This window comes from Oncorhynchus masou, chromosome 10 (assembly GCF_036934945.1).
Source record: "Oncorhynchus masou masou isolate Uvic2021 chromosome 10, UVic_Omas_1.1, whole genome shotgun sequence".
NCBI classification, from domain to species: domain Eukaryota; kingdom Metazoa; phylum Chordata; class Actinopteri; order Salmoniformes; family Salmonidae; genus Oncorhynchus; species Oncorhynchus masou.
The window spans coordinates 30416084-30429908 of NC_088221.1; the positions used below are offsets into that span (position 1 = coordinate 30416084).

The 13825-nt window shown below is 41.3% G+C and overlaps 1 protein-coding gene across 2 annotated transcripts; it reads right to left on the bottom strand.

The window, feature by feature from the left end:
• Positions 1 to 1958: 1958 nt before the first annotated feature.
• LOC135546977 (stress-associated endoplasmic reticulum protein 2) lies at positions 1959 to 11959 on the bottom strand. 2 transcript variants are annotated; one of them, XM_064975539.1, is made up of 3 exons: positions 11749 to 11959; positions 2615 to 2687; positions 1959 to 2411 (listed from the first exon to the last, which is right to left on the bottom strand). In XM_064975539.1, the coding sequence occupies exons 1-3, from the start codon at positions 11830 to 11832 to the stop codon at positions 2371 to 2373; spliced, it is 198 nt and encodes a 65-aa protein (XP_064831611.1). In that variant the 5' UTR covers positions 11833 to 11959; the 3' UTR covers positions 1959 to 2370. The 2 variants fall into 2 exon arrangements, with proteins under 2 accessions (XP_064831611.1, XP_064831610.1); XM_064975538.1 differs by having other exon boundaries at positions 11695 to 11959.
• Positions 11960 to 13825: the final 1866 nt, after the last annotated feature.

A 13825-nucleotide genomic window follows, 5' to 3' on the forward strand; every position in this document is an offset into this window, starting at 1 on the left:
ACTTTTACTTTAGTTATTTTTTATTAAGGTATCTATACTTTTACTCAAGTATGACTATTGGGTACTTTTTCCACTCCAGGAGACATAAGGTTGAGAAGCTGAGTAATAAGACATACCCGTTTCATACAGATACTTACTGTATGTTAGTTGGAGAAAGGGCATGACATTAGAATCCTGGTAATTAGTCATGGTACTTTAACACCTAGAATTTAGACACCTGCATTCCGCAAGGGTGCGGTTCCATGATGATAAGTTACAGTGCATTTGGAAAGTATTCAGACACCTTGACTTTTTCCACATTTTGTTACGTTACAGCCTTATTCTAAAATTGTTTAAATTGTTGTTTTTTTCCCCTCATCAATCTACACACGATACCCCATAATGACAAAATTTTAGCAAATGTATTAATACAAAACTGAAATATCACATTTACATTAAGTATTTAGACCCTCTACTCAGTACTTTGTTGAAGGACCTTTGGCAGCAATTATAGCCTAGAGTCTTCTTGCGTATGATGCTAGAAGCTTGGCACACCTATATTTGGGGAGATTCTCCCATTCTTTTCTGCAGATCCTCTCAAGCTCTATCAGGTTGGATGGGGAGAGCCGCTGCACTGCTATTTTCAGGTCTCTCCAGAGATGTTCAATTGGGTTCAAGTCCGGGCTCTAGCTGGGCCACTAAAGGACATTCAGAGACTTGTTCCAAAGCCTCTCCTGCGTTGTCTTAGCTGTGTGCTTAGGGTCGTTGTCCTGTACGAAGATGAACCTTCATCCCAGTCTGAGGTCCTGAGCACTCTGGAGCAGGTTTTCATCAAGGATCTCTTTGCACTTTGCTCCGTTAATCTTTCCCTCAATCCTGACTAGTCTCCCAGTCCCTGACACTGAAAAACATCCCCAAAGCATTATGCTGCCACTACCATGCTTCACCGAAGGGATGGTGCCAGGTTTCCTCCAGACGTGACGCTTGGCATTAAGGCCAAAGAGTTCAATCTTGGTTTTATCAGACCAGAGAATCTGGTTTCTCATGGTCTGAGAGTCCTTTAGGTGCCTTTTGGCAAATTAAGCGGGTTGTCATGTGCTTTTTACTGGGGAGTGGCATCCGTCTGGTTGGTGGAGTGCTGCAGAGATGGTTGTCTTTCTGGAAGGTTCTCTCATTTCGACAGAGGAACTCTGGATGTCTGTCAGGGTGACCATCAGGTTCTTGGTCACGTCCCTGCCCAAGGCCCTTCTCCCCCGATTGCTCAGATTGGCCAGGTGGTCAGCTCTAGGAAGAGTCTTGGTAGTTCCAAACTTCTTTCATTTAGAGACCACTGTGTTCTTGGGGACCTTCAATGCTGCAACATTGTTTTGGTACCCTTCCCCAGATCTGTGCCTCGACACAATCCTGTCTCTGAGCTCTATGGACAATTCCTTCGATCTCATGGCTTGGTTTTTGCTCTGGCATGCACTGTCAACTGTCCGGCCTTATATAGGCAAGTGTGTGCCTTTCCAAATCATATTCAATCAATTGAATTTACCACAGGTTGACTCGAATCAAGTTAAAGAAACATCTCATGGATGATAAATGGAAACAGGATGCATTTGCGCTCAATTTCGAGTCTCACAGCAAAGGGTCTGAATATTTTTGTAAATAAGGTATTTCTGTTTTTTATTTGTAATTAATTTAGCAAAAATGTATTAAAACCAATTTTCGCTTTGTCATTATGGGGTATTGTGTGTCGATTGCTGAGGATTAAAAAAATAATAATTTTTTAGAATAAGACTAACTTAACAATGTGGAAAAAGTCGAGGGGTCTGAATACGTTCCGATTGCACTGTATATAACACATACTGTACACACACCAGGAAACAAATAGCTAGGAATCCCCAAATTAACCACAATGTAAACAGGCTTCATTTGCAGACAACATGCACTGGGATAGGAGCAGCCAAAGTGGAACTGAAACCAGACATTTCCCAAACAAAGTCACATTTATTTAAAAAAAGGTTCTCACGCAACACAGATAAATATAGAAACACAGCAGTATGGCACATCGTCAGCAGCCAGTCACATCTTGGACTGCACACACTCTCTCACACACACGTACACTCACACATATGAGCAGGTATAAGACACACTGTACAAGGTTCATCCAGCCAGTTGTTGTGGTTCAAACTGTCAGTAGAAAAGCTTTCATCTTCCTGCCCTGGAACTCTGTAAATGTGATCGAGGATGGCAGGGGGGAAGGGGGGAGGTCCATTCCTCTCCCAGGCCTGCCCTGATGGACAAAGAGCTGTCCTCCTGGAGGTGTTAGGAACGTAGGGTGGCGAGCAGCCCCAGGTCTGGTGAAGGGGTGTGAGGGGGAAAGGGGAGTCTGGTGGGGCCTCTGGATCACATTCCCATCCTGATGCTCTGGATGATCTGAAAAATGGCTGAGAGAGAAAGTGGCTGCTGTTACACAGAACAACATCCAGTCAGGTGAAGTCCCTGAGCAGGAACTGAAGAGAAACTGAAATCTGGTTAGTTCCCTACGTGAGTAATATCAAGGCTAATGTGAAACAGAAAGTTGAACTCCTGATTGAATGAATGAGTTTCCACAGTTCTCTCACACATCTCCACAGAATCTGGGCATTACCTGATCCACAGACGACGAAGACGAACAGAGCCAGGAGCCACGGCCCCACGGGGTACTTCTCCTCCTGAGGTCGCTGAGAGGGAGTGGGGAGAGAAAACAACAATGTTCAACCACTGAGACATATAGGTCAAATGTCATTAAAACTTCACTATGTGATATGGGTTGTCTTTAGTGCTGAGCAATTAGTGCCATTTGAGGTCGGTTCAGTTTCGATTATTACAAATTATCATGGTTTTCGATTTGTTTCAATAATTGTTTTAAACATTACATGCACTATGTATTATGTGGGTTGAATGCTGTAACAACACAGAATAAAACATTTCCTAAAAGTCCCATGATGGCAGAGTAGGGTATTCATTTAGTAATCCCAAATTGGGAAATTGTTTTATCACAGCATGCATCATCAATAACTTACAAGGACAGGACACGTAACAATGACGGACACATTAAAAAAACACATTGACACATGAAAGTACATGCACCTCAGTATCTGTAAAATAATAAAGTCAATTTCAAGTGCTGTTTTCTATCTTACTCAGGAGGAAAAACAAGCAAAAACACTGTTCACAATAGGAAGACATCAAAATGTTAATCAATTACACTCGTTATAAAGCCTCATGGCTGTGGGTAAAAATGGCCATCTAAACCTCTGTGGAACTTCTGCGCAGGACGAACCTGCTACTGAAGCTTATCCTCCTGTGTTGCGTGAGGGTGGAGTGGGTGTGTGTCATTGTCCATGATCATGTGTGTTTTTGCTTGCAGCCTTTTTATAAACATGTCCCGCATTGATTCCAGGCTGCAGCAAATTGTAGCACTGGCTTTCTTGATGATTTTGTCAAGGTTGTTTAAGTCCTCCTTGGCTACATTTCCTTTCCAGCACAATGGAATAGCGCACTACACTCGCCACAACACTGCTGTAGAAAATCTGACCTTTACTCCTTATCACTTATTGACCATCAGTTATTCACATTACATTAATAAAATATTTGTGTATATTACATTTGTTTTATTTGATGACTTTATTTCATTCCAAGTCATCATCTCATCTCTATAGAGCGGCTGCCTATGATGTCTGACAAAATCTCTATTTTAGTAGTTCTTAAAAGTAAATAAGGAACACTTTCATGACTGCTGAATACCAACTACCAATCACTTAGATCATCCATTTTCAGGTAGACGCCTCGCAAAGCAACAGCTCTCAATCCCACTTTCCTCTCTCTCCGTGTCTTCCCCACATTAACCGAATGTAGCAGGCATAAAAGAAACACATGGGACGCATTCGATAGCTTCAAAACTGTGGTGTATCATGGGTAAATTGTGACAGACTGACTAATCTACAAATAATATTGAGTAGTTATTTAGGATGCAAGATGATTTGTAGATCAATCAGTCTCAATTCGCCTTTAAAGTCAGCTGCAATGGAATACGGTAATTGTAGTTAATTACCACGTTTTCTATGTAGAATATTGGCCTGTTGGAAACTACAATTCACAGTTGGGCATGATCTGATTTATCTCTAGAGAAATTGTATAATGTGCACATTGTGCTCATATAAAAAAAATGGAATTCAAATAATTGAACCTTTGTCAGTCAATTAGTTGTTTAAAACCCCAAAATGTTGGTTAATGTTGGCCACACACACCGAACACAAGGTCGGACATAAGGTTAATGTTAGTATGACGATCAAGGTTAGACGTTGTTTAAGGGCGGTCAAATCATGGCAGAATATGGCCCTGCAGGAAACAGAACTTGGTGGAGGAAGACCAACCAGGTTGAACAAACATCCAAGGGAGGAAGGTTCTTACAATGTTATTATCTCTAGACTTACATCAAGAGTAAGTGCTGAATAGGGCAAGTTTCTGATCAGGTTTTAAACTCTGCCCTCATCACTGTGTAGGTGTTTTTTACACAGTCACACCAGAATAGGCCTGAGTGGATCTAATAATAATCTGAGTTATGCAGAGTTAGCATGGCTGTCTAGACCTGTAGCACATGACTCACCAACATAAGCTATTACAAGGTCTGGTCTGGGTGATGTCATACAGTTGGACATCACTCATGTGCTTACTGATGGTGGTGTGTATTATTGTGGATAACACAATTAGAGGTCGACCGATTAATTAGGGCCAATTTCAAGTTTTCATAACAATCAGATATCTGTATTTTTGGATGCTGAATTCTTTATTTTACAACTTTATTTAACGAGGCAAGTCAGTTAAGAACACATTCTTATTATCAATGACGGCCTAGGAACGGTGAGTTAACTGCCTTGTTCAGGGGCAGAACGACAGATTTTTACTTGTCAGCTCAGAGATTCAATCTTGAAACCTTACTCATCCAACGCTCTAACCACCTGACTCACGAGGAGCCTGCCTGTTACGCGAATGCAGTAAGAAGCCAAGGTAAGTTGCTAGCTAGCATTAAACTTATCTTATAAAAAATAATCAATCAATCATAAGCACTAGATATGACTACACATGGTTGATGATATTACCAGTTTATCTAGCGTGTCCTGCTTTGCATATAATCAATGCGGTGCGCATTCGCGAAAAAGGACTGTCGTTGCTCCAACGTGTACCTAACCATAAGCATCAATGCCTTTCTTAAAATCATTTTTTTTAAATTTACCTTTATTTTACTAGGCAAGTCAGTTAAGAACAAATTCTTATTTTCAATGACAGCCTAGGAACAGTGGGTTAACTGCCTGTTCAGGGGCAGAACGACAGATTTGTACGTTGTCAGCTCGGGGATTCAAACATGCAACCTTTCGGTTACTAGTCCAACGCTCTAACCACTAGGCTACCACTAGGCTCAATATCCAGAAGTATATATTTTTAAACCTGCATATTTAGCTAAAAGAAAGGTTAGCAGGCAATATTAACCAGGTGAAATTGTGTCACTTCTCTTGCATTCATTGGAGGGTATATGCAACAGTTTGGGCCGCCTGGCTCATTGCGAACTAATTTGTCCGAATTTTACGTAATTATGACGTAACATTGAAGGTTGTGCAATGTAACAGCAATATTTAGACTTAGGGATGCCAACCCTTAGGTAAAATACGGAACGGTTCCGTATTTCACTGAAAGAATAAACGTCTTGTTTTCGAAATGACAGTTTCCGGATTCAACCATATTAATGACCTAAGGCTCGCATTTCTGTGTGTTATTATGTTATAATTAAGTCTATGATTTGATAGAGCAGTCTGACCGAGCGATGGTAGGCACCAGCAGGCTCGTAAGCATTCATTCAAACAGCACTTTCGTGCGTTTTGCCAGCAGATCTTCACAATGCTTCAATCATTGCGCTGTTTATGACTTCAAGCCTATCAACTCCCGAGATTAGGCTGGTGTTACCGATGTAAAATGGCTAGCTAGTTAGTAGGGTGCGCGCTAATAGCGTTTCAAACGTCACTCGCTTTGAGACTTGGAGTAGTTGTTCCCCTTGCTCTGCATAGGTAACGCTGCTTCGAGGGTGGCTGTTGTCGATGTGTTCCTGGTTCGAGCCCAGGTAGCGGCGAGGAGAGGGATGGAAGCTATACTGTTACACTGGCAATAATAAAGTGCCTATAAGAACATCCAATAGTCAAAGGTATATGAAATACAAATCGTATAGAAAGAAATAGTCCTATAATTCCTATAATAACTACAACCTAAAACTTCTTACCTGGGAATATTGAAGACTCATGTTAAAATGGACCACCAGCTTTCATATGTTTTCATGTTCTGAGCAAGGAACTGAAACGTTAGCTTTCTTACATGGCACATATTGCACTTTGACTTTCTTCTCCAACAATTTGTTTTTGTATTATTTAAACCAAATTGAACATGTTTCATTATTTATTTGAGGCTAAATTTATTTTATTGATGTATTATATTAAGTTAAAATAAGTGTTCATTCAGTATTGTTGTAATTGTCATTATTACAAATACATCTAGAAAAGAAATTGGCTGATTAATCGGTATCGGCTTTTTTTTGGTCTTCCAATAATCGTCATCGGTATCGGCGTTGAAAAATCCAAATCGGTCGACCTCTAAACACAATAGCTATCTAGAATATACAGTGTAAACCCCAAGTTTTCCTTCATTCTAATACATACAATGACAACAACCTGTATCCCCCAGTGAGCTAGCTATTCCATACAGTGTCACCTTACAGGGCGGCAGGGTAGCCTAGTGGTTAGAGCGTTGGACTAGTAACCGGAAGTTTGCGAGTTCAAAACCCCCGAGCTGACAAGGTACAAATCTGTCGTTCTGCCCCTGAACAGGCAGTTAACCCACTGTTCCTAGGCCGTCATTGAAAATGAGAATTTGTTCTTAACTGACTTGCCTGGTTAAATAAAGGTAAAATAAAAACACAATGCAGTCATGTTGACGGCAGGTAAAGATTTCTGGTATAGTTTCATAATTCAATGTTGACAGAAGAAAAGCAGGCATCTCAAGGAGCACCAATAGAACAAATCAGCCAGCCTTAAAAGGAATGTTAGAGGGTGGATAGATTGGGAACCAAATACAGTAACTTTAGATTCAGCAGTTAGGGATGCACGATATATCGGTGAGCATATTGGAATAGGACGATATTCAATAACAATGCCAACATTGGCCCAATGTCTAGTTTAATGCAAAACTGATATCAAAGCTTACGTACATACCTATATAATGTAGGTAGATGAGGTACATACCTATATAACGTAGGTAGATGAGGTACATACCTATATAACGTAGGTAGATGAGGTACATACCTATATAATGTAGGTAGATGACGTGCATACCTATATAACGTAGGTAGATGAGGTACATACCTATATAACGTAGGTAGATGACGTACATACCTATATAACGTAGGTAGATGACGTGCATACCTATATAACGTAGGTAGATGACGTACATACCTATATAACGTAGGTAGATGAGGTACATACCTATATAACGTAGGTAGATGAGGTACATACCTATATAATGTAGGTAGATGAGGTACATACCTATATAATGTAGGTAGATGAGGTACATACCTATATAACGTAGGTAGATGAGGTACATAGCTATATAACGTAGGTAGATGACGTGCATACCTATATAACGTAGGTAGATGATGTACATACCTATATAACGTAGGTAGATGAGGTACATAGCTATATAACGTAGGTAGATGACGTGCATACCTATATAACGTAGGTAGATGAGGTACATACCTATATAACGTAGGTAGATGACGTGCATACCTATATAACGTAGGTAGATGAGGTACATACCGATATAACGTAGGTAGATGAGGTACATACCGATATAACGTAGGTAGATGAGGTACATACCGATATAACGTAGGTAGATGAGGTACATACCTATATAATGTAGGTAGATGAGGTACATACCGATATAACGTAGGTAGATGAGGTACATACCTATATAACGTAGGTAGATGACGTACATACCTACATAACGTAGGTAGATGACGTACATACCTACATAACGTAGGTAGATGACGTACATACCTATATAACGTAGGTAGATGACGTGCATACCTATATAACGTAGGTAGATGACGTACATACCTACATAACGTAGGTAGATGACGTACATACCTACATAACGTAGGTAGATGACGTACATACCTACATAACGTAGGTAGATGACGTACATACCTACATAACGTAGGTAGATGACGTACATACCTACATAACGTAGGTAGATGACGTGCATACCTATATAACGTAGGTAGATGAGGTACATACCTATATAATGTAGGTAGATGACGTGCATACCTATATAACGTAGGTAGATGAGGTACATACCTATATAATGTAGGTAGATGACGTGCATACCTATATAACGTAGGTAGATGAGGTACATACCTATATAACGTAGGTAGATGAGGTACATACCTATATAATGTAGGTAGATGACGTGCATACCGATATAACGTAGGTAGATGACGTGCATACCTATATAACGTAGGTAGATGAGGTACATACCTATATAATGTAGGTAGATGACGTGCATACCTATATAACGTAGGTAGATGAGGTACATACCTATATAATGTAGGTAGATGACGTGCATACCTATCACGTAGGTAGATGAACACATACCTATATAACAGGTAGATGACGTACATACCTATATAACGTAGGTAGATTACGTACATACCTATATAACGTAGGTAGATTACGTACATACCTATATAACGTAGGTAGATGAGGTACATACCTATATAGCGTAGGTAGATGAGGTACATACCTATATAATGTAGCTAGATGAGGTACATACCTATATAACGTAGGTAGATGAGGTACATACCTATATGACGTAGGTAGATGACGTACATACCTATATAACGTAGGTAGATGATGTAATGACGCCACGGAAAATACAGCGCTACACAGAACAAAAGCAGAAAAATACTAAGCGCTACACTTCCAACAACTAAACAAGTACAAGTCCAGCAGTCATTTAAAAGAGTAATAACATTTCAGCGAGACAACTCAAATGCGAAATCCACTAACGCCAAGATAATGGAATTCATTGCCCTTGACAGTCAACTGTCCTCTGTCGTGGATGATGTTGGCTTTTGCCGACTGGTCGAGCACCGGCATACACTATTTTTCAGATGTTGCCCTACCGGAGTTACACAGTATTGTTGAAACGTACATCTATGAGCTACTTGCTATGGGCGTAACTGTTATTAGCTCCACAACTGACATTTGGCCAGCGATGTCAGCCCCATGAGTATGCTGAGTCTGACATCACAGTGGGTCGATGAGGATTTCATACTGAGGAAAGACGTATTGCTCAATAATGTGCTGGTTCTCATACCACTGCTGCCATTTCAGTGGCATTTGAGAACATGTTTGAAACTTGGAAACATGAACACACTCCTAGCGCCATTCGAACAACTGACTTCAGAAATAAGCGAACCAACTGCGTCTGCAGCAGACGTGATACCCTCTGTCATGGCACTGAAACACCTGCTCAACAAAACAGCAGACGTGATACCCTCTGTCATGGCACTGAAACACCTGCTCAACAAAACAGCAGACGTGATACCCTCTGTCATGGCACTGAAACACCTGCTCAACAAAACAGCAGACGTGATACCCTCTGTCATGGCACTGAAACACCTGTTCAACAAAACAGCAGACGTGATACCCTCTGTCATGGCACTGAAACACCTGCTCAACAAAACAGCAGACGTGATACCCTCTGTCATGGCACTGAAACACCTGCTCAACAAAACAGCAGACGTGATACCCTCTGTCATGGCACTGAAACACCTGCTCAACAAAACAGCAGACGTGATACCCTCTGTCATGGCACTGAAACACCTGCTCAACAAAACAGCAGACGTGATACCCTGTCATGGCACTGAAACACCTGCTCAACAAAACTGCCGATACAGACCGTGGGGTTAAAACTTACAACAGTACTTGAGGCTGTGAACAAGCAATTTGGTAGCATTCTCTCTGAGCCTCTTTACTGTGTTGCCACCATACTAGATGCTAAGTACAAGGACCGCTACTTCGATGCAGACAAGAAACAGGGTTTACGTGAAATGTTACATACACAGCTGTGAGCACCGAGGAAGAGAGGCCACGGACAGACAGCTGAAACTTCACTGCTTGACATGTATGATGAAATCCTGGTTGAGACTGAAATGACTGAACAAATGAACAAGGAAACAGCAAGTAAGTGAAATAAATAGGTTTTGATTATGTTTCACTGGTAATGGGGACATACGTAAATGACAACAAAATAACTTTTTTGTCAGTGTGGTATGGTTTGTGGGTGTGTGTGTGTGTGTGTAACCTTTAATTAACAAGGCAAGTCAGTTAAGAACAAATTCTTATTTACAATGACGGCCTACTCTGGCCAAACCCAGACAACGTTGGGCCAAATGTGCGCCACCCTATGGGACTCCCAATCACGGCCGGATGTGATACAGCCTGGATTCAAACCAGGGACTATAGTGACGCCTCTTGCACTGAGATGCAGTGCCTTAGACCGGTGTGTCCATGTGTGTGTTAACCATTTAACTGTACTAGAATGATTAAAAGGGCGCTAAAATGTTACATTTCGGGTATCGGTATCAGTTTTTTCTTGGCAAGGACAATATCGGACATCGGTATCAGCCAAAAATGTCCTATTGGTGCATCCCTAATGACAACATAGTAAAATTACTCACACCTCCCATTTCTCTAAGGCTATAGGTTATTACAGCACACAATTTAAAAAGTGTACAGTATCTCTTTCTAAACTAATACAGGACAGTGTAACCTATTCATAACAGGAAGGGAAACATACATTCCAGGGTCACATAATAATCACTACCACCATCTGTCATACATCCTTTGTGTGTGTTCGTATGTATGTATGTATGTATGTATGTATGTATGTATGTATGTATGTATGTATGTATGTATGTATGTATGTATGTATGTATGTATGTATGTATGTATGTATGTATGTGTGTGTGTGTGTGTATGTATGTATGTATGTATGTATGTATGTATGTATGTATGTATGTATGTGTGTGTGTGTGTGGGGGGGGGGGACCTGGTCAGGATACAGATGGACCATAGAGTTCATCAACAACCTCAGGCTCTCTTTATGGACTGAACAACCAGATGATGACACCATCCAAATCGACAATCTAGACCGTTATCTACGTGGCATTGATTTCTTAGAAATTATTGATCAGGATAATCGCGGGCTGTAAACCGAGTGGCAAACCACAGGTTTGAGCATGAACACCACCAGACCATAAAGGAAACATACAGCCATCAATGATCAACATACCAACACGTTAACCTATGGTCCATGAATAACAATACATGGAGAAGGGCTTGAACTCACGTTCATTGCGCCCTGTGGTTTGTGATTGATCCGAACGATTTAAAATTAATCATATGACATGCTGAGTCTGATGTGACGAGAGATGAGCAGCGTTATCGACAGCCAAGTTGAGCCATAACATAACATCAGATACACCATTAATAATTTATCATTATGAAATGGATGGGTCACATTTTTTTGAAATGATGCCATTCTCAGTGACGATTAACTGAATCGGTGTCATCATGCTTGCACCTCCTTTCGTCTGACGATGGAACCCACACAGCCTGAAGAAAAGCGTCGCCTCACCAGGGTCTTTGCAACGTTGCCTCTCTGCGTGATGTTTTTGCTGTGCTTTTCGTTTGCCATACGGATCCTTTGTTTTGCTACCATCTTCTGAGAATGTTATATTGATGTAAAAGTATTATATACCGGCGTTATTCTGATGCAGTGATGATGAAGCCACGAGACCCCACTTCTCTCTGTCTGCACCTGCTGACGTGCGCGTGGACGGAAGTGCGCTTCCATGGAGCTGGGCGCGCGCGCTCTGTTAAACTGTTTTTTTTCTGCCTCACCTCTCAATCTAACCAGCCATTTAGTCAAACTATTTATTGTTGAAAAATGTAATGGATTAATAGTTATGCCATTTGCCAGAGAAAAACACTTTTACTGTAGTCTTAGTTGTCACCAATGCACAATCAGTGGTCTATTAAGTTATTCTACCTTTCTCAGACAGAAGCTGTTGTCAGGGCCTTGCCTATGAGCTGCACATGCCTGGGGTGTCTGGAGAAAGAGCATCATGTGTTTATTTGACAAACCTTACATACAGTACAGGACAGTGACTATGGTGGTCTAGAGAATGATGCAAAATTAGGTTAGAAACATTTAAGTGACCTGTTTTTTTATTTATTTTAAATACAGAATACTTTAAGTCTGAATTTCAACCCTCTCCACCATTTATAACTAACAGCTTCTGGGTTTTTTTAATACTCACAAAATTATATAATATCTTTAGATGTGATTATGTTGGTAAAGTAGGGGTACAGATTTAAAATACCGAAGTGCATTATGGGTAACGTAGTCATTTAACTTTCATTTTTTGACCCAGTTGTTGTGGTGGCGGAGATGAAACCAAACTCTGAGCTACGCGCTTTTTTCTCCGTTTGCCCACTATTTTATTTTGTCATTCAGACTACTCACATGGTGTACAAGTTTAATAAATGTTAACTACTTAAGTGGAATTCCAGACTAACTCGTCATTAGCAGCGGATAAGATCCACAAAGGTGGGAATTACCCCAAAGCATCCGTGAATTGCTCTGGCCCTGAAGCTAGCAAGTGAAGGCTCCCCTGAGCCGTCTCGACTGTGGTCTGGAGGCGAGGCAGCAAAGGTAACACCGGGGGCTCGTCCAGGATGAAGGAACCAGAAGGTCAACTGGCGAAGTGGCTCGAGAAGTTTGGGGAGTATAACTTACATCATTCAGGACGCCACCACGAAAATGCTAATGTCCTGTTCAGGAGGCTCTGCCGCCAGACTTGCCCCTGCACTATACAGGACCAAACCCAGAACAATGACTGTTTTAGGCACCAGGAAGTGCAGTGTGGCCTCGGCCCCAGCATAGCTGATTACACTGTGGAATCAATCAATCAAATGTATTTTTAAAGCCCTTTTTACATCAAAGCCCTTTTTACATACAACATGCCGAGTCTGATGTGACGAGAGAGATGAGCAGCGTTATCGATAGCCAATTTGAGCATAACATAACTGCTGGGTGGTACTGCTTCCCTCTGCCGTTTTCTGTGGGAATGAGCTTGTATACACAACATATACTGAGTATATGTTCTGCGATTCATCCAATGGCATTGAGGAGTATACCACCTCAGTCACTGGCTTCATCAATAAGTGCATCGACGACGTCGTCCCCACATTGACCGAACGTACATTTCCTAACCAGAAACCATGGATTACAGGCAACATCTGCACCGAGCTAAAGGATAGAGCTGCCACTTTCAAGGAGTGGGACACTAATCTAACTCTTATAAGAAATCCTGCTATGCCCTCAGATGAACCCAGCCATGAGCTGCCCAGTGGTGCGAGCCAACCATATTAGCAAATGCCATTTATGCTCGCTTCGAGGCAAGCAAATTGAAGCATGCATGAGAGTACCGGATGACTGTGTGATCCGGATGACTGTGTGATCACTCACAGCCAATGTGAGCAAGACCTTTAAACAGGTCAACATTCATAAAGCCGCTGGTCCAGATGGATTACCAAGACGTGGACTCAAAGCATGCGCAGACCAACTGTCAAGTGACTTCGCTGACATTTTCAACCTCTCTCTGACTGAGTCTGTAATACTTACATGTTTCAAGCAGACCACCACAGTC